A 21,719-nucleotide genomic window follows, 5' to 3' on the forward strand; every position below is an offset into this window, starting at 1 on the left:
CTTCACCGTCCACGTAATTATTCTCATATAATAAATATACACCCACGGACTTTTCTTCTTTTAAACAATTGACTTGCACCTGTATTTTGTGAACGTCCAGAACACTAGCATTAGACATGGCCATATCACCAGCAGCAACCATCGTATGTAAATTACTCATGGTCGTATCACGGGCCCGAGGTGGACGCGGAGCAAACGCGTGGGCGTTCGTTCGACGTCCGTGTGAATGCAAACCAGACGCAAGTTTGCGTAGAAAATAGGGCGGGCCGGACGCCAAACGGACAAAAAATACAGATGCGTTCATGGGTTAGGCCGTGCCGTCTATCTGTTTGGGCTCAAATGGTCATACACGGAGCGGATGGGATCATGCGTTGGAGTTGGCCTAAGCCCCAAGCCGACTCGCCCCTTCTTCCTCTCCTGGCAAACCCTAGCCCCACCTCACCGCTGCCGCTCCTTGGCCACCCATGGAGGAGGAGGAGGGCGAGAGCCGCGACTGGGCCGGGATGCAGTCAGACGCGCTCTCCACCATATTCGGGAAGCTGGACGCGGCCGACCTCCTCACGGGAGCCGGGCAGGTATGCCACGCGTGGCGCCGTCTCGCCGACAGCGACACCACGCTGTGGCGTCGCGTCAAGATGACCCACGATGGAGACATCCTGGAGGCCGGGGCCATGGCCTGCGCCGCCGTCGACCGCGCCGCTGGCACCATGGAGGCCTTCTCGGCCGACACCTTCGTCACTCATCTCCTCCTCCGCTACATCTCCGACAGGTTGCCACATCTTTCCTCTTCCTGTTACATACATGCCCATTTCTTCCGTGAGGTTGCAAATAATTTCGTTGATTGGTTCTGATGACCAAAGTTGTATGTAATTGTGAGTCTCTGCCAGTTAGTACCTTTAGTTGGGCTGAGAGGACAGTCTTGATCGTACTCCTCGTAAATTAAAACGCATATCATGATATATCTTCTTAACTCAACATAAGCTCCTGGTGATATACGTTTGCTCTTGCTTAGAAAATGGACCTTTCTGCTGTGTTATTTGACAACCTTTTTGCATCCTTTTATTTCTGCAAGGAATTTGTTCTCCGTATGAACCTCAGATTTACTTTGTAGTGCCTTTTGATGTGGACCGTTGCTTTATCAAATTGGGGTTCACCAACACAAATGAACTTGTCTTAAATTTCTGAAAATGTTCAATTGGTAATCAGTATTTCGTACAGAAGATTAGGTGTTGGTTATGTTAAGATCAAATGGCACGCTGGGAGCCCGAGAGTGGGTTAATCGATCCAAGATCAGTGTACAATATGTAAATATCCTTTCATTTCCTTATCTTTTCTGACAATTCTAGTTTTAGTACCAAAAAAGTTTTTTTTGTAATAACGTATACATAAAATTGGAGGGAGTGAAATGCTACTCAGCAGTAAAATGCTTAGAATATATCGCGTGAGTCTCTAGTGCTGTATCTTTGTGCGACTCAATGTGCCTTGCTAAATGCTGCCTAGCACATAGCTCGGGAGAATACGTGGAGCAACCCAGAAAATGTATGCAGAGTAGAATAGTGAAGGTTTGTCATCCCGGAGGGAATTGGCCTGTTCTCTCTGCCAATAGCACGATTCCTGAGGCTGGTGTCTTGTTCTCTTTGGGTACAACTATAGGGATTGATCCCTAAAACATACTCCCTCCATTCCAAAACAAATATCTCAACTTTGTGCTAACTTTAGTACAAAGTTGTACTAAGCTTGAGGCACTTATTTTGGGACAGAGGGAGTACAAGGGTAGGTGAGGTTCAGCATGGAGACTTCACAGGGCAAAAGGCCATCTGAATATTTTTGTTGGTTGACAGCAAATTACCATGCTGATTGGGTGACTTCTATGTGCAAAATAACCATTCTACTTAAAGGCTGAACGTTTTAGCGAGCCTGCACATTTCATGTAGTTAACTACATACTCGAATTGGTTCATATTTGTTGCACTGTCGGGGCCTCCCCTTCAACATTTCCTTCATACAAACTGTTGAAGGCCCTTTGCTGGGTTGCACATTCCATACCCTTTGTGTAAATCTGTATCATGTAGTAATAACAATCAGTCAACAACTATACTATGTAGTGAACAAATAAATGTGTAATTGTTAATTGTTAGTAGCTACTCCCTCCGTCCCGTAATGTAAGACGTTTTTTGACACTACAATAGAGTCAAAAAACGTCTTACATTATGAGACAGAGGGAGTACTTTCTGTTATGGTACTGCAACTTCTATATCCCCTCGCTGAAGCAAAAAGCCTCCATTTTTTTGAAATATTCCTGCGACCATCTTTTTATTTATTTTTTGTGAAAAGGGTATGAGTTTGTTCCTCTGAAATAGTGTTACAGTCCGCTAATACAAAGCAACCATCTATTTGCTTGGTAAGCGTAGTGCTAGTCAGAGCTCATATTTTCTTTTCGTTGTGTTGATCTGTTGGTGCATTGAAATAAAGTGATCTCACTTTTATTGATTGATGTTTGAATTTGCTGGATATACCAAGTATGATTTCTACCAGAAGCATGGTGTCATAGGCTTGGGGTATAAAGGTTTTGGTTGAGCGAAGATTCTGATTGTGGCTGATAGGAGGGACGAAACTGTACACCTCGTTTACCCATGGTTATTGAGCTAGTAAATTGCCAAAAACCACCACATTAGCGCCTAGGCTTGCAGAAAACATTGGTTTACGATTTCTTGCCAAAAACCACTAGGGCGCTTGTAACCCAAGGAGGAAGGAGGAGGCAGTAGGCCGGCGACCCCGTGCTGGGGGTGCGCAGGTGGGTGCCGGGGGTGTCAGGCGACCCCGTGCTCGCGTTCCAGGTGGGCGCCCTAGGGCGCTTGTTGGGTCCTGGGGGTGGCCGGCGACCCCATGCTCGCGTTCTGGCCCTCCAGGTAGGTGCCCGAAGGTGTCCTCGACAGATACAGGAGGGTGGCCGGGGAACTCCCGGCTACAGAGCTTCATGGCAGAGGGGAGGCCGGTCCAGAGCGCATCACTGGCAAGCTCAGCGGCGGCGCCGCCTCGTGAAGGCCTCGGCTGCCACGAGGGGCGAGGAGCCAGAGGGGCAGGCGCATGCGTTCTTCAACCGGTGAGCTCCGGCTGCCACGAGGATGGCGGCAGCGTCTGGCTCTGTGGCGGGCCGTGCTCGAGGTCTGGGCCATTGGACAACGACGAGGGCACTCGCTGGCCGACGACGACATGGGAGGATTTTTTAGAGATGGAGAGAAAATGATTGACTAATCAATGTGCCGGCCCACCCGCCCAGCCAACTCCGCCGCCGATTGCCGCAGCAGCCACGTGCATGTGCCCGTGCCCTCTGCTCCCGCTCCTGGCGACGAGGCCCATGACCGGCGTCCTGCAGCTTTGCTCGGCTGCTTGGGAGCCCAAATATGATTTGGAGCTGATTGCTTATTATTATTATTATTATTATTATTATTATTGAAGGGTGTCCCTATAAAACTATAGGGACTATTTGTAAATCTAGACAATTCCGCATCTAACGTCATCTACTGTAGATCGTTATGCCAGGTCATCAAATGTGGGACCCACATGTCATAATCACAGTTAAAATGCCCAAAGAGACTGATCAATGTTTTTTGCAAAAGATTAGTCTGAGAATCAATGTTTTTTTTCACAAATTCTTAAACCGGTGTTTTCTGCAAACCTAGACTTCAATTTGGTGGTTTTCTGCAATTCACTCTTGTTGAGCAGAGAGAGACAGAACGCCCGACGTGATAGCAGGGGAACAAAGATTGGGATTAAACTTGCTTGATTACTTTTCAGCCAGTGTTTGGCCATTATTTAGGCTATGCGTACAAACTTATCTGACTTCACCTCAATCTGAATCTAACTCAACAATTCCTAATTATTCTGACTTCCTAATTGAAAAATAACCTATTCAAACTCTTTCTTAATTATATCTATAGTCTTTACTGGAGTTGAAAGTAAGGAACTCTCTTCTTGGACCACACGTCATTAGCGGAATCTAGTTTAGGCTTGAATTTGCGCCTGCTGTAGGGTGGATGCCACCTGACACATGTTTCATTGCCCTCTTCTGCTCTTCTTCTCATCGTTTGACTGAGTGTGATATGTAGAATTCACACACAGTATCAAGTCGTGTGGTATTTTGTTAGAACTGCATATTGAAGTTCATTTGCATGTGACTGCAGTTATCAACCTTTTTGAAGATTATGTTGTTCCAGTGATATTTCTCATTGTGAGCTTGGAAAGCATGTTTAGATTTGATATAGCTTAAATGTTTGGGTTGGTTAAAAACTTACCATGTCTCAATGCAGAGCATTCTCATTGAAGAGCCTTCAGCTCAGCTTTTGTGATAAAGTATCTGATAAAGGGTTGGCAGAGGCAATTAATCGCCTTCCTCAGATTGAAGAACTGGATATTTGGTTCTGCTCATTGTATGGCAATTTTTGCGAGTTAGTTGACAAAAGCCGCTCACAACTGAAATGCTTTAGGCTAAATGAACGCTGGGCTGATTTTCATAAGCGGTTTGATGCAGCCTATGAGCGCATGGAGATTGACCCAGAAGCATCATGGATTGCTAAAAGTATGCCTCTTCTCCAAGTCCTTCAGTTGATTGGTAGAGAAGTAACTAATGATGGACTGATAGCAATCCTTGACCATTGCCCTCACCTTGAATCACTTGACATACGTATGTGCTACAACCTCCAAATTGATGATGCTATGAAATCAAAGTGTGCTAGAATTAGAAACCTTAAGCTTCCTCATGATCACATCTCTGATTTCAAGTACTGGGCCTACGTTGACAGTGAGGATTACAGTGAAGATTACTCTGGTTCTGATTTTGAGGTTGATATGCACGATGATTTATTGGATGTGGTCATGGATGATGATTCTGATGGTGAATTCAATTATGTGGATGATTATGATGATGTTGGCTCAGAATCTGCCATGTATGATGTCGATGACATCTAAATGCTGACCATGGGCTTTCACTTTGGCGGGATTTGGAGCTGAAATGATGTGGTGTTCACCTGTTGTTGAATGAAATCCTTGAAGTGGGGTTCGGGCACTTTGTTATGTGTGATTCTCTTGTGTTCGTGTCACCTGTTTGTTTCTCACATTTTTGCAAGAAACTAATCCATCCTCTTGCTGTGAGACTGGGTTGTTCGATTATCACTCTTTTCACTTGTAGTTTGTGCTGCCTTGTGACTTGTCATGGAATTAGATTCTTGTAATGAAGTATGACACTCCTGTTATGACTTTGGTTTCTTTGTGTCTGCCCCCATCGTGGCCATTGAATCCTCTCAAAATGGCGCAATGCGATAGACGTTAGTGGCCAGTAAAGACTGCAGGCTTGTTGTAGTTGTTTGCAATAATGGAATGCTGTCTCATGCGCTCAGTTGCAATAGGAAGCCATTATTTGATTTGTCACATGGAGTAGCTCAAGTGGAACACTAGAAATGGTTATTATTTGATTTGGAATATCTCTGCAACACTAGGAATGGTTGATATTGCACATCCTTTATGCTAGATTGAACCATGTAGTTAGGAACAAACTTATCTCCCACGGAGTGTTCACAGGTCTTGATTTGCCCTGCCTCTTGGCTGACATAATAGGCGGGCATTTTTGGATGCTTGAAGATTAATCCTAGTCTACATGGTTAGTAGAATAGTTGAATTCTTGCCTAAAGCTTGTAGAGATCAAACATATTCTGTGTGTCTCACCGGTCACCAGATATAATATTGGCGGAAGGCAACGCTGACTTAACCATGCGCGTGGTTCATTTTCTCATATCGTGATGTTCTAAGTTCATCACTGAATCATTATTTATAGAAATATCATATGTTTAAGATATCTAATGTATGTTCATCACAAAATCATTATTTACCAAAATATCATATGATTGACCATAAAGGATAACCAGGCTAGAAAATACACAATAAAAACATACTAAGCTGCTATGACCCACATCGATTGCTCAGAACATATGAGTTGAACATAAGAATCATACCAAGAACTCCTCTTACTTGGGGTGAAGATTAACATAATCACGGGGACCATATACCTCAAATAATTCAGCTAAAATGCTATTCTTCCTTCTCGGGTTGCATCCCATGTCCTGACATAGTTGATCATTGTACCAGATGTGAAGTAGCCCAATACAGGACCTCCTGAAGTAGACACGGGAATAGCGCTTCATGAACTTCTCCCATTCAAGGATATCACTCTGCATTGCTTTCACACTTGGTAATTTGAATCCACCATCAATGAAATGCGCCAGCCATTTGGCCCGAATTTCTGCAGTGTACAGATTCGCTAGACTCTCTGAATAACCGAGGACCGCGAGCTGCGGAATCTTAGGATGTATGCACTCCCTGAATATAAAAAAATGAAGAGTGTATTCAATAACCTGATCTAGATTGGAAATCAGGTACACATGTACACAAAAGCCAGGTAGCAATAGTAAAGTAACCTGTAGAGAGGTACCGTCGAGGATGTTGGCCCAACTGCAATACTCTGAAAGTATTCTGAAGTAAACATGTTCGTGATCTTTTGGTCTCCCTTGAATCCCGTTCCGAAGATCACTATATCGCTCTTTATCGGCGAAGATTCACCTTCAACAACTACACCTTCCTTGCAGAAGCTAAAGGTCTTGGACTTCTTCAGAACAATGCTGCCTTCGTCTAGTCTCTTGTAGTGGTCCTTTGGTGTAATGGCAATCAAGCATGTCGCTAGTGCCTCAAAGAAGCTATGCTCAGGCACCATGTCATGCTTCTTCATGGGGATGGAGTAGTAGCTCTCAGCAAACTTTGAGAATAACCACCTCTATTCATATACAAACAAGAATTAAGCATGTGTCAATTTAGTTTGAAACCTAAGTGTAAATGGCATCAATACAAAATAACATGCTGATTTTCAGTACCAGTGGAGTCAAGATGATGGCCAAGAGGCATAGTAGGAAGCCCTCACCAGGCTTGTGGATAAGTAATTCAGAGAAGCGATTTAGATATAAGTTTGCTATAGGGAAACCCCAAGCATAGTAGCTTGGTATGATCCAATGCTTTGTTCGGACTACCATTGTACATGGATGTTCAATACCTGCAGGATCAGCAAGCTTTATCTAAGTTCTCATCGAGAATAATTGTTAGAATTCAGGCAGACATTGCACACAATTTAATGTAATGACCAAAAACAGCCATATTGTTGGTCATGCAAACAAAAATTGCAATGATGACATAGTTACTTCCGCGCAAAGACGAAATAAAATTTTAGTTGTATGATTGTGTACCATTTACGTCTGCACATTCAGCAGCTACGTCGAGAGCTGATTTCAAGTAGCCAATGACAGTCACACGCTTGCCCTTTAACATCTCGGTAGCTTTCTTGGTGCCCATTTTGGCGTAATCCATGGTGTGGATCACCTGCCCATCAAATGCTTCTGGACCTTTGCCCGGAGGGAAAGTGGGTATGTTGGGCACACCACTAAACCTCCCAATGCAAAGAACCACAAAGTCTGCCACGTGTGTCTGGAGACAGGAAAAATACGAAGCATTTAATATCTCATTAGATTCACTTATTGAAAACGGACATTACAGGCTAGGGGTTAGAAAATGGAAGCAAAGTGGTTTTCACTTCCAGTTTTGGAAATATTTCAGCAACAGTTTCAGTGATTTCGGTCAAAGGGCTGAAACATTTGAATTAACCAAAATTTTAAAAGAATTTGAAAAATATTTAAAAAGATACTTGAATTGTTGTGTACTACCGAAATTGCTTAAATATTTTGGTCGAAAGCTAAATATTCAGTGTCTACTGAAATTCAATGAATTTTATCTAAATCTCATTCAAAGTGAAAACCATACAAACGTGGTCGACAGAGGCATGGATTAACTAGGTACTTCATCTATGAAAAACCCCTAGTTCATCTATCAATCAATATATGTACCTCGATGTTGCCCTCGGCGTCGACCACTGTGAGACGCCACTCACCTTCGCCAGAACCAAACGCCTCGCCGCACCCGGCCCACTCCTCCCATGCCACCACCTCCTCCTTGCCAACACCCACATACTCCATCCCGACTACCCGGTGCCCGAACCTGACGCAGTCGAGCACGCCGAAGTGGCGGGCATAGGCGTCGAGGTAGTCGGCGACCTGGCGGCGGTCCGGGAAGACCTCCATCACGGACTCCGGCCACGGGAAGTCGGAGAACTGATACATGGGCCGCTCCGACTGCAGCGAAGTGCAGTCCGGGGCGCGCGCCCACACGCCGCCCAGGAGCTTGTCCGCCTCGAAGACGGCCGGCCGGCAGCCACGCTCCAGCAGGTGCTTGCACGCCGTCAGCCCGCTCACGCCGGCTCCGACGATGGCCACCCTCTTCTTCTCCATTGCGCGCGGCTACTAGTTTACGAGTATGAACGTGTGTGTTCCATGGTGTGGCTAGATCGATCGTGGTCATATAGGTGGCCAGAGAGCAGTTTTGCACCACGTGCTTTGTTGAAATTCTTGGATTTGGATGACATATTCAAAGCACCGCGCCATTCGATCTGACGTGTTATTTTTGTTATCATTCGTCTCAAGTCCACACTTAGTCTTCGCCGAGCAACTACGGCGTCAGTTGTCCAGCCACACAATGATAGGCCTTGTCGCTGAGCAAATCGTGGCACGTGTACACGTTGCATGTGTTGCATGTAGCACGGACCAAGCCACGCACACGTATGTGTAGATTGTAGACGTGTACGATACGTACCGCACTCGAGATATATCGATAGTCAGTGCTCCACCGCGCAGATTGAGCTATAAAAAGTCTGTGTAAGGACAGATGTATTGTAGTTATTGCACTTCACAGTGACTCAATCGAACATAAAAATAAAAGAAAAAAATTACCCACACAAAATTTCACATAAAATCAATGACACAAAACTTAGATATACAATACTTAAGAAACATCTACATGTGCTTTAGCAAAATCGTTGAAAAAAAATATGAAAAGCTCTGAAAACTCTTTAGATCAGGAATTAGTACAAAAAGATGCATCCAGCGCACTGTGAACTTGACCATTTTTTAAAGGAGAGCAAGCCCCGGCCTCTGCATTGAGCGATGCATCCAATCATAGCACACTGTAAACTTATAAACTCAAATTTGTCGGGCCCTTCAAGAAACATAAACGACAAATCCCTTGGTGAAAAGTAGCTCGGTTACAACTTCAATAAATATTACCGCTTGAAATAAGTAGGTAGCTATCTTAAAAACAATCAACAACTCAACATAACTTCAATAAATATTGATTCAGCTACGTAAGCTCTTGCTCGATGTTCAGCAATGTGTGAATCAATTTATATTTCAAATTTTATTGATGGCACAATAATGAAACCTAACGAGCATCTCCAGCCGCGCCCCCAACAAGGCCCCCCAGGCGACTTTTCGGCCGCCGGCGCCAAAAAATCGGCCCAGTCGCGTCCCCGGGGGCTCATTTTTCGCCGGCTCGGGCCGAAATTGGCGCCGGCGGACCCAACCCGAACCCGGCGCACTGGGGGACGCTCGGGGGTGCGGGCGAATCATTTTTGGCGCGAAAGAGCCGCGTGGCAGTCGCGTCAGCGACACCGCCCGCCTCGTCTTCCCGACGCCTCGGTTTCCCGCGGGGAATCAATGGCAAGGCTGCCGCCGGTCAGCTTTGCCATTGATTCCTCTCACGGGCGGCGCGTCACGGGGCGGCGCGCTGACGCGCGCCGACGCCTCCCCTCCCTCGGACGTGTACACACGGACGTGACGCGGCTATATATGGTCTCGCTCGCCTGCGTTGGAGTGCCACCCCAGCCCTCCCTCTCCCGTCGATCTCTTCTCCCCAGCCACTCCCTCTCCCCGATGGCCGAGCGTTTCCCCGGAGACGAGGCGGCGGACAACGGCTTCGGTCGTCGTTCGCTCCGCGAATAGGAGTGCTGGCTCCTGTTCCAGGCGAACATCCCGGCGCCGCCGGACATGCGCGCCGGGCCGGCGGGCTGGAGGCTCAGCAATGGGGGAGTTCCCATTCCCACGTTGCCCGATGCCGTCACCAAGCCATCATACTTCGCCGACGAGGTCGAGATCGCGCTCGCCTCTCTCACCGACGCCGAGCGCTCCCTTCCCCAGTACGCCGCCGACAACAACGCGGCTTGGGCGGCGTACTTCGAGCGCCGCCAGCAGCAGCGGCTGGCGTCCACCAACGGGGCGCCGGTGGTCGGCGGCACCAGGAACAGCGAGGGGCGCCACCTCTGGTGGGGCGTTCCCGGCCGCACCCTCGACGGCGTGCTGACGCACCTCAAGGGTGGCAACAACCCACGGTTGGCGTACCCCCCGGCGAGGACGGCCGCCCCGACGCACCGCCGACGCGACGGGCAATGGGCGCTGAGGAGGTTCGGCTCCTCCTCCTCTTCTTCCTCGTCGCGTTCTTCCTCCCAATCCTCCGGCACTCCATCGCTGCTCGGCGTCAAGGCCGAGCCCGCGGCAGAGACGCCGCTCGGCCGACGTACACGCAGCGCCGGCATCGTCATCAGCGAGGGCGGCCGGCGCGCCTCCTCGTCGGCTCCTCCCCCGCGATTCGTCAAGCCGAAGACGAAGCCGGGTCTCGCGCCGGTGAAGACGGAGCCGGGGCTGGCTCCGGTGAAGACGGAGCCGGGGCTGCTGGCGCCGGTGAAGGTGGAGCACGGCGAGGTCGAGGTCGACGATGACGCGGCCCTTGAATGGGCACGCCAAGACTCCCTGAAGATGGCGGGGGAGCGCCAGCGCTTCGCGCAGCGCCGCCGAGGCCGCGACGAAGGCGGCATCGTCATCATCGACGACAGCGGCGACGACGACGACGCGCCGCCGCCGCCGCCACCAGCCGGGGAGGGGTCTAGCAGGGCGCCCGAGTCAAGGAGTAGAAGGCCGACGATGTCGGCGACGACGGCAACTTCTCGGCCTTTAGCAAGTTTTTTTTGACTAGTTTTTATATGTAATGGCGTGTTTTAGCTCAAGTTTCTGAATATAAAAGCCCAAGTTTGCCGAAAATTGGCGTGTTTCAGCCCAAGTTTGTTTAATTTTTTTTTTCACGCCTGGGGCCGGCCCTGGGGGCGGCGGCTGGGGGCCAACTCATCTCCAGACCCATTTTTTGCGCCGGGTCACCCCCAGGCGGCGATTTTAGGGGCCAACGACTGGAGATGCTCTAACGAGGTGGAAGCGTGGGAGTACTATATACTTCTATGTTTTAGACAAGCCCACGTACGATGAGAAAGAGAAAATGTTGCTGATTCAGGCTCGATGAATTGAAGACTTTTGCTCATTCAACCCGTGCTATGTGTGATCCCAATTCATGCAATTCTAGTGCTTGATCTTCCACTGAAAACTGTGGCGGCCATGGGTGCGGCGAAATGGTGGCTAATGGTGGAAACTGTGCACTTGCTAGGGAATTATCTTCCACTGAAAACTGTGGCGGCCATGGGTGCGGCAATTCGAGTACATTAGTCAAGATGGCGACAAGAGTTGGCACAGCCGTGGAAGGAACTCGAGATTAGGGTGTCGGATGAATCAATGACATTAGTCAAGACAGCGACAAGAGTTGGCATAGGTGACGGTCATGGTACGCTGTTTTGGGAGGATCGTTGGAATGATAGCCTGTGAATTGAGGAGCTAGCTCCACAGATGTATGCCATAATTCCATAGCATGTGCGATCGGCTAAGAAATTTTTGCATTGCTCCGACGAGTGGAGCTTGGGCGAGGGACATTGACCCCAATCTGGAATTGAGCACGTTGGCGGAATACTTGGTACTATGGCAAAGAATTGCCAACGTGCATCTACATACTAGAGTTGTCGATAGTATTCGTTGGGCTTGGGAGCTGGATGGCGTTTTCTTGGTCCAGTCCGCGCACGCTGCCAAGTTTACAGGGCGGGAGGTGGTGCCCACCGCGGAGTTATTGTAGAAATTGAAGGCCCTATTGCAGTGTCGGTTCTTTGCTTGGCTAGCCCTAAAGAACAGATGTTGGACATCTATAGACGGGCAAGACGGAGTCTAACACAAAAGGATGCATGCCCGTTAGGGCATCTCCAACACCAACCCGCAGAAGTCTCTGGTATATGTCTGTTTTTATGTCCAGACATGGTCCACGGACATGATACCGTAGTGAGTCATTCAATGCTAATCACAAAGTATCTGGTTGGGAGGAGAAAAAGTAGGTGGTGACCATGCATGTGATGGGCTATTTGTGGTGTGGTGAGGAGAAAGAGAAGAGTGGGACCATGCATGTGATGATGTGAAGAGAGAGAAAAGAGAGCAGGACCACATGGAGGGTTTTGATTGGTCAAGTGGATGTCCCGACTCCGCTATAGCTCCCCACATTTGTCTCCGATTTGCCGAAAAATGGATGTCCGAACCACTTTGCAGACCGATGATGGACTGCGTTGGATTGCAAAAGTGAACAGAAATATCCATTCAGACATATACTGGAGTTTTGCGGGTCTCCCTTAAAAATTCCCTTATGTGATCAACATGCTGAAACCATCCACCGCATCCTACTTGGTTGTGTATTTGAGAGAACTATGGTGACGGTTGTGTGCACTGCCTTGAGCAAGCAAAAGTTGGTACCGCCGGCGTATGAGATGCTATTGCTAGGCACATGGTGTTAAACAAGGATAGATAGGGGCACCAATAGAAGACATTCGCGCCATCATTATCATAGGTTTGTTTGAGTTGTGGAAACATTAGAACGTGATCTTCTTTGAGGGTGCTTGTCGGCGTTCTGGATATGGGGGTATCCAGACTTGCCTGCCTCTGGGCCACCATGTGGCTTCATTAACGGCCCGGTACGGCCCAGCTTCTGCATCAACAACTCAAGACCCTCGCGAGGGGTCAAGCCTCGCGAGGCGGACGATGCCAAGACCCCCGAGGGAATCGGCCTCCTCAAGCTGGCTCCCGAGGGGCGGAGAGTTCTATGCAAGGTGCACCTCACGAGGCTCAGCTGACGTGAGCCATGATGATCAAGGCCAGGCGGGCGCCAGTGGGCGCAGAGCACTAGTTTCCTCTTAGGCGCAAGGGAGGCAAGCCACAAACGCGGAGTCCCGAGGATTCAGCCAAAGGTTTCCATTCCGGTGCAATAAGACCAAGACCGCCAGGACGGAGGTCATCGCCGAGCCCATCGCAGCGTCACGACTAGGGGCTTTTCGCAGGCGAAGACCACTTTAGTCAGGATAAGCTGTACTACTTGTCCCTTTTCAAATCTGGCCGTTGTGGGATCCCTTCCAGCCAGCATTTTGGAAGAGGATCAAGGCCACTATAAATAGGACTAGCCACCACCATAGGAAAAAAAGGATCTTTGATCGGATCCATTCTCACTCGACCACCTCACCAGCTCTCTTCAGCTCAAGAACACCTCACCTCCTGAGGCTAGTTCTTCCACTGTACTAGTTCATCCTCAGCCCTTCAAGGCAATCCACCAGAACGCTGGAGTAGGGTATTACATCGCAAGGTGGCCCGAACCAGGATAAACTGCTGTGTCTCTTTGTCTCTTTGAGCTCGACGCGCTAGGCTTAGGAGGATCGCGAGTAGGCAGGCTGGATAGGTTGAGATCTCTGCACGCACCCCATGTTCGAACCTTTCAAGGGTTTGCGGAACCCGTAATCCGACATTTGGCGAGCTAGGTAGGGGTGCGTCGGGATCCTCTGCTCCGTCCGTCAGATCGTGCCATCAGCTTCAATGGCGGATGCTCGTCCATCGACTCGATCGACGCGCGCCTTCGAAGAAGCACCGGGGCTGTGCCCTTTCACCCCCTCCCTGCGGTGGGTGGAATGGCCGCCCAAGTTCAGGCCCGAGCTGCCGCCATGCTACGATGGCACGACGGACCCAGCTGGCTTCTTCCAGGCGTACGAGGAGGCAGTCCGGGCGGCTGGCAGAGACGACAAGGTGAAGGCCAACTGGCTCCCCATGGCCCTTGTAGGAGAGCCACGCGCCTGGCTGCTCCACCTGCCGGAATCCTCCCACTACTACGAAAAGGGCTATAGATGGAATGACCACTAATGGCGCACCAGACATGCGGTGCGCCACTACTATATAGCAGTGGCGCACCAGACACATGGTGTGCCACTAGTAACAATTATTTTTCCAAACATACTAATGACGCACCAGTGCACAGTGCGCCATTACTACTTCTAACTAGTAATGGCGCACCAGCTGCACAGTGCGCCACTACTGTTGTTTTTTTTATTCTTTTTTTTACAAAACTACTAATGGTGCACCGGGGCATAGTGCGCCATTACTAGTTTAAACTAGTAATGGCGCACTATGCCATGGTGCTCCATTAGTATATATATATATATAATTATTATTATTATTATTATTATTTTGCAAAACTACTAATGACGCATCACCAGCAGGTGCGCCATTAGTAACCAGGGTTACTAATGGTGCATTTGGAGGTGGTGTGCCATTAGTAACCTGGGACCAACAAGATATTTTGGACAGCCACACCTAACCACTCACTTTTCCCACTTCATTGTCTCCACCTCCTCCTTCAAACTTGTCTCCGCTGCCTCCTCCTTCTCACCTCATTTGCACCATAGATTCATCCAAATTAAGTGGTTAAATTACCTTTTGTTGATAGGTAAGTAAGGGGAGAAGCTATCTTTATGTTGTTCTCCCTCCACAACATGCACATGCACTTTTTATGGCCTAGCTAGATATATGTATGTTCATGGTGTTGCATATGTTTGTGGTGTTGAATATATGTTTGTGTTTGCAGGTACCAGCATTTGAAATGCGATAGTTGCCAATATTTTGCCGGAATGTTGATTCATTTCCGTTTCGGCGAGAATTTTGGCACTATGCATTCTTTTTGGTCCTATTTTTAGGGAAAGTCATGCCAAATTTTTTCTTGGTTCTAAAATATCGTTTTGCTCTACCCCGCAGGCGACCATGGTCCGCACGATGACCGAAGGCATCGTGAATAGGTTTTTGAGCTCCGCGAAGGCGGAGATGCTTCAAAAGAACGAGACGGAGGTAAGATGTCCGTGTCGAAGATGCAAGCTGAAGAGCCTTATTGCGGACCCGGATTCCGGGCAGGTGCGGGACCACTTGCTCTTGCGTGGTTTCATGGATGGCTATCGGTGGCAAGGTGATGAAGATGACTATGAAGTCGTCCATGGGGGCCGGGCAAGAAATGAGGAAGGGCAGCAAGACAACCACCGCGGCTCGGGCAGCCGAGAAGACGAAGAATCTCTAGGACATGATCACGACGGTGATGCTGTACACAGTCATCATGTAGAAGATGCAGGACATGATGACGAGGAATATGCCGGAGCAGACGAAGGGCATGATCATGAAGATGAAGATGCCGACGGAGCAGACGACGATGGACCATCGATGGGCTGGGTGCAGGACCCTCATATTCAAGAGCCGGTTCTCAAGCAGACGGATAACGCAAGAGCTGCCACCCGAGAGAAAGCCAAGCTGGATCAACTGGAGATAGACGCGGTTACTCCATTGTATGAAGGATACACGCCTGAGGATACCCGCCTGAAAGTAACGCTCATGGCTCTGGAGATGAAGGTAAAACACAAAATGACCGACGCATGCTTCGACGAGAACATGACATTCTGGCGCGAACGTCTTCCCAAGGGGAACAAGTGCCTGACTAGTTTCGAGGAGGCGAAGAAAATCGTGTGTCCTCTGGATTTACCGCACGTGAAATACCATGTATGCATGAACAATTGCATCATTTATTGGGACAAGCACGCGAAGTCTACCATATGTCCGGTGTGCGGCGTCACTCGATACAAGAAGGGGAAGAAAGCTCCTCGAAAAGTGGTGTGGTATTTTCCGATCACTCGTCGTCTGCAGCGGTATTTCGCGGACCCTAAGGTAGCAAAGCTCCTGTGTTGGCACACGGATAGGGAGGAGAAGAAGCCAGCGCAAATGATCTGGAGATAAATAAAAAAGACAAGATGCTAAGTCACCCTAGGGATGGGAGCCAGTGGCAAGCGTTGAACTTCGAACACCTAGAATTTGGGAAGGATCCAAGGAACATCGTGCTGGGCGCGAGCACCGATGGAGTCAATCCGTTTGGCAGCCAGAGAAGCACACATAGCACCTGGCCTGTGTTTGTGTGGATGTACAACCTTCCCCCCTGGTTGTGCATGAAGAGGAAGTACATTCACATGAGTATGCTCATTGAAGGGCCGAAACAACTAGTGAACGACATCAATCTATATCTGGGGCTGCTGAAAGAGGAGCTAGACACGCTGTGGAAAACGCCAGCCAATATGTGGGACGCTGCACAGAAAGAATATTTCCCTATGAGAGCCGCACTGCTCACGGCGGTGCACGACTATCTCGGTTACGGATATGTCGCGGGGCAGGTCGTCCACGGATTTTCTGGATGCGTTTGGTGCATGGATGACACAACGTATCGCCAGCTAGATAGAGATCCCGGGTCTTCGAAAACCGTGTTCATGGGACATCGAAGGTGGCTTCGCGATGATGACCCGTGGAGGAAACACAAGGATCTGTTCGATGGTGAAACCGAACCCTGAAGACGCCCGCGTACAAGGTGCGGCGAGGAAATAGACGAGCTATTGAAAAATTGGAAAGATTGCCCACTGCCGGGAAAGAAGCAAAAGGCGCTAGAGCCGGGAAAGAAGTGAAAGGCGCCAGAGCCGCTGCTGAAGGTATGGAAAACAAGGTCTGTTTTCTGGGACTTGCCGTACTGGAAGATCCACCGTGTGCCTCACAGCCTTGATGTCATGCATATCACGAAGAATGTGTGCGAGAGTCTGCTTGGTACCCTTCTCAACATGCCAGAGAGGACCAAAGATGGGCCAAAAGCAAGGGCAGACTTGAAATCAATGGGCATCAGGGAGGAGCTTCACGCTAATGATGATGATGATGAGGCGAAGCATGACACGGAAAGTCGTCGCCAAGGCAAAAAGGCCAAGAAGACCGGAAATGACTACCCTCCCGCGTGCTTCACTCTAAGTCAGGAGGAGATCGATCTGTTTTTCACCTGCCTCGTAGGAGTAAAACTTCCTTACGGTTACGCGGGGAAGATAAGAAGATACCTAGACCCAGCGAAGCAGAAGTTCAGCGGGATGAAGTCCCACAATTGTCACATGCTGATGACGCAGATACTTCCAGTTGCAATTTGTGGGATCATGGACGCGCACGTCCGTGAAACGCTATTTGGCCTATGCAACTTTTTCGACGTCATCTCTCGGAAGTCGGTTGGCGTGAGGCAACTCAGAAGGCTACAGCAAGAGATCGTGGTGATACTATGCGAGCTTGAGATGTACTTTCTGCCCGCATTCTTCGACGTTATGGTGCATCTGCTGGTCCATATCGTGAAGGATATCATCCAACTCGGGCTGACATTCCTGCACATCATGATGCCGTTCGAAAGGATGAATGGTGTCATCAAAGGATACGTTCGCAACATGTCACGCCCAGAGGGAAGCATAGCCAGGGGCTTTCTGACCGAAGAGTGCACGAATTATCTAGGCATGGAGAACCCCGTTGGTCTGCCCGTCAACAGGCACCTTGGCAGGCTCGCTGGATGGGGTCACCGTGAGGGTCTCCGTGAAATGCATGTCGACTTCGAGGGTCGACTCGCCGACTTTGAAAGAGCAAACCCAGTCGCGCTACAACACATAGACATGGTCGATCCTTGGGTGGTAGAGCAGAAAACCTTTATTGAGAAGACGTACAATGACCGAGGCCAACAGAGGACGGACGGAGATATAATCAAAGAGCACAACTCATGTTTCACTCGTTGGTTCAAGCATAAGCTTCTGTCGTACCCTTTACATGAGGATTCTTCCGCGGAAGAACAACTCATATTCGCCTTGTCATAGGGCGCCGAGCACAACCTGATGACGTATGAGGCGTACGATATCAATGGCTACACATTCTACACCGAGGGAAAGGACATGAAGAGCGATGGTTATCAGAACTCCGGGGTAACGATGGAATCCTACACCGGTAACGCGAAGGACAGATACTACGGAAGGATTGAGGAGATCTGGGAGCTGAGCTACGGTGGAGAGAAGGTCCCGATGTTCCGTGTCAGATGGGCCAAGAACGTCATAAAAGAAGACCGGTATTTCACCACCATGGTTATACCCGAAGCCAAATCCAAGACCGCGGGCGCAAACGTCACCGCGAAAAATGAGCCATGGGTACTGGCTTCCCAAGTGGACCAATGCTTCTTCATTACCGACCCGCCAAAGCCCAGTCGTGTTGTCGTGAGGAGAGGCAAAAGGAAGATCATCGGAATGGATGGAGTCGCCAATGAGCAAGACTTCGACAAGTACGGGGACCCGAAGATGGAACATGACGACGACGATGAAGTATCAGCATACACCACAAGTATCGCAGGACACTGAAAGCAGTAGCGCGGGGTCGTCTCAGAGCTCCCCTTTCGACCCCGAATTGAATTCAAGGTGAGAAAATCTTGTAGTTCAAGGCGCAAAAGAGATATACTCACCATGGAGAGTGCACATGTACTAAATGGCTGCCTTTTGTTTTTCAGCTTGTACTTTATCTGTCTCTTTGGTTCAACTGTTGAAATAAATTCATCGTAGCCTCCGAACCTTGTTATTTTTGTTTTCTTTTCTCACTGCTCCTTTCTATCTCATTTGAAATGCAAGTCCGAACCCATTTAAGGTTAAGTTTGGTTGTTAGTATATTGCTCGGATGCGAAGGCCCCCACGATGACGCCATTGTGCATCTCGCCATGGAGACGATGAATGTCGTGTGGCAAACGACCAAGCCACACCATGAATTTGATTGTTTTTCAGAAATTGCAAAATATTCATGAATTCAAAAGACATTTGCTAATTGGGAAAATTATTCATGAATGTGGAAAAAAAATCTTCAGGAATTCAAAAACTATTTCTGAATTTGAAAAAAATAAGAACTAAAAAATCCAATAATTAAAAAAATCGTTAATTGGAAAACTGGCTAATCCATAAACCGTCGTGATAGCATTTCCCTCGAAAAAAAGGAAAGAAATACCGGTCAAGGACAAGACACATTCTAGTAATAACCCACCCTAGAGTTTGAAAACTTCACAAAAAGGACCCTAACATTTTGCATTTTGCACCCTCACATTTCTGTTTGCATACAAACAAGGACAAAATTTTGACAAGTCGGAAAGGAATTTTGCTAGAAATTTTGGCAGCATAACAGGTGGCCAATAATTTGAGAAGCGTGTTGTAAAGGTACCATATATCATATATATTGTTGAGAGTATAAATACAACAACTTGTGTGCTTTTCCTCATCCTATATCATCCATCAATACCAGGATATATGAGCTCAAGAGGTACTACATACCTACTCCATCCAAATGCATCCAACATGCCAACACAACCCAGCAGCAATTCTCAAAAGAACCATCTAAACTAATCTTGACGAGAACCAATGGCTCCATCTATCATCATGCCTTGGGGCTTCGCCATCGCCGACTTCCGTCCTTCTTCAGCCACACCACAAGCTAGCAAGAGCCAGCCAGCGGCACAAGTGTGGTGGTACTTTCCATCCACCAGTTGGTCAAACTTCATGGACCGATCAGCTTTGAGTAATCTAGTGAAACATGGGCAGACTGAACTTTGAGTTATGTAGCTTTCAATTCTTTATTAGAAGCTAAAAAAGACAATTTCCATGAATGAATACAACCCAGCTAAATCTCGGTTATAATTTAGAAAACAAGCAGGGAAAGCTCTTTGAGAACTCAATTGCAATGGTGATACAACCCAGCTAAATCTCGGATATAATTTAGAAAACAAGCAGGGAAAGCTCTTTGAGAACTCAATTGCAATGATGATACATATGGGCAAAAGCAAAGCGGTTCACTTATGCCATATGTGGTCATCCATGAGCAAGCCTCTTGTTACTTGTAGCAATACACACACTTGTAGGAGAGGGCCCAAACAAATTACAACTTATTTACTTAGTAGTTGCAATGATGATACATGGGCAGAAGCGAAGCAGTTCACTTGAGAGAAATGTTGTTACATGTAGCAATACAAACAAACGAACCAGAGATTATTTATTTAGCACTAAATAAAAACCCTAAAATGGGACGATGGCCATGAACCACCATAGCCGTGGCTCGATGGCCACAAGCATCATTAGAGCATCATCAAAGTAAGCAAACAGGGGTTGGGAGAAGAGGAAGAAGAGGATCTCACCATGACTGTTTTGTAGCCAATGCCAAACAAGCAGCAGGTGGAAGAACCTAGCACCACGCACCTCCTCGATGACCCCCTTGTCCTCTTTTTGATGTACTGCTGCTGCACAAGAAGGACATGTTGAGGTCAAATTGAAAAAAGAATCATGTACTAGGAAGGAAGGCATCCAGAAATAAAGGAGCAGCTAGGTAGCAAGCAAAAATAAATCAAGTATTTAAATTATTCAAGACATCAAGCAACTCTTGAGCTTGCCATCTTCTATGTACAAAATAACGATCAACTTAATTGTCAAGATTATGTTTATTCTGCTATACAACATGAAAGAGGCAGTAGACTTCATAAACAAAACAAACAAAAGCCCATAAAGACTCTAGAGACCAGTATCACTATCTCTAGTTAACTACAATTCAGTTATCGCCATTGTCAAAATATCAGCAGAGGTGCTTGAATATGAATAAGCAACACCAACCGGTGAGTCAAGGAACAAGATATTTGCAAATGCAAAAATTAAGAAACAGTTAAGACACATATGTTCCAAAACCAGCAGGAGTGCACTGAAACAACACACTCGCAAAAGTTTAACAAAAGAAAATGGGTACTGATAAGAAACAAAAAAAAAGGATTGTAAGGCTGGAAACTGAAGTTGTACTGCAAACTGCGTGCGACGGCGTGAGAAGCAATTCAAGGATCTAGTTCATAAAAAATACTAGTAAACATGGGCAGTGGTGAAGGTGAGCATCTGAAAGTAAGATGTAAAACGCACGGGTTTTGCACAAGTGTGGTGGGACTTTACACAGCTCTAACTTAATGAAATGTAAAATGTAGCACCCTAACTACTAATCAAGGCTAGCATATTGGCCTAATAGAGCATATTCATCTTGGTGGAACAGAATCCAAGATAGCCATGCATAGGCAGCAGTACAACATAGTGGCCACAAAACCTTGAAAAGCAATAATACTGTCAGCAACAAGTTGATCACAATAACAAGACTGGTGGCTGGAAGACCACCATCATAGATCCAAACACTGAATCGGCAAAGCATAACCTGCCATTATTTTTCTTGCATAAACTCTCACTAGTTTAGTCCAGTCTAATAAGAAATAGATGAACTAAGCAAGTGTAGAACAAACCAAAAAACTCAAAAGAATAACAAAGCAGCTCCAGTGGTGGATAGCAACAACAAACATGCATGAACTATCTGGACATATCAACCAAAAAAATCAAACGAATCTCATCCATTTTCCCTAGAGCATAAAATAAACTATCTGTACACCAACAAAATCAAAATAATCACATCCATCTTCCCTAGAGCATAAAACAGTCAGCCATGCATGGCCAATTAAAGCCGATCTCAGTTCCTGGACAAAATTAATACTAATGTTGCAGGGGCAAGGAGGACAACTGACTAATTCAAGCACTACAACACAATATGTTGGCCACAGACAAACATCGACTGATCCTGCCATGAGGAACTGAGGCATAGGGTTTTTTCGGCTAAAACTCTCAATGCTTGTACACTAATCACAGATCAGGCCGGA

General features: G+C 47.6%; 2 protein-coding genes across 2 annotated transcripts; one reads left to right on the forward strand and one right to left on the reverse strand.

Annotated features, from left to right (window-relative positions):
* Positions 1-444: 444 nt before the first annotated feature.
* Positions 445-5,234, forward strand: LOC119367100 (putative F-box/LRR-repeat protein 23). The gene is made up of 2 exons (XM_037632714.1): positions 445-769; positions 4,310-5,234. The coding sequence occupies exons 1-2, from the start codon at positions 465-467 to the stop codon at positions 4,965-4,967; spliced, it is 963 nt and encodes a 320-aa protein (XP_037488611.1). The 5' UTR covers positions 445-464; the 3' UTR covers positions 4,968-5,234.
* A 676-nt stretch (positions 5,235-5,910) lies between these two features.
* Positions 5,911-8,380, reverse strand: LOC119367101 (probable flavin-containing monooxygenase 1). Its single transcript, XM_037632715.1, has 5 exons — positions 7,940-8,380; positions 7,286-7,523; positions 6,920-7,095; positions 6,470-6,822; positions 5,911-6,371 (listed from the first exon to the last, which is right to left on the reverse strand). Exons 1-5 carry the CDS (start codon positions 8,378-8,380, stop codon positions 6,020-6,022), a joined length of 1,560 nt encoding a protein of 519 aa, XP_037488612.1. The 3' UTR covers positions 5,911-6,019.
* Positions 8,381-21,719: the final 13,339 nt, after the last annotated feature.

Source organism: Triticum dicoccoides, chromosome 2B, assembly GCF_002162155.2.
Source record: "Triticum dicoccoides isolate Atlit2015 ecotype Zavitan chromosome 2B, WEW_v2.0, whole genome shotgun sequence".
Lineage (NCBI taxonomy): Eukaryota > Viridiplantae > Streptophyta > Magnoliopsida > Poales > Poaceae > Triticum > Triticum dicoccoides.

Excerpts from the sequence above, each read along its gene's own strand:
- LOC119367100 (XM_037632714.1), top strand. The coding sequence starts at position 465 with ATGGAGGAGGAGGAGGGCGAGAGCCGCGACTGGGCCGGGATGCAGTCA. Across the intron at positions 770-4,309 it reads CTCCGCTACATCTCCGACAG|AGCATTCTCATTGAAGAGCC; the intron begins GTTGCCACATCT and ends GTCTCAATGCAG.
- LOC119367101 (XM_037632715.1), bottom strand. The coding sequence starts at position 8,380 with ATGGAGAAGAAGAGGGTGGCCATCGTCGGAGCCGGCGTGAGCGGGCTG. Across the intron at positions 7,524-7,939 it reads ACGCCGAGGGCAACATCGAG|ACACACGTGGCAGACTTTGT; the intron begins GTACATATATTG and ends TCCTGTCTCCAG. Across the intron at positions 7,096-7,285 it reads TGAATGTGCAGACGTAAATG|GTATTGAACATCCATGTACA; the intron begins GTACACAATCAT and ends CTGATCCTGCAG.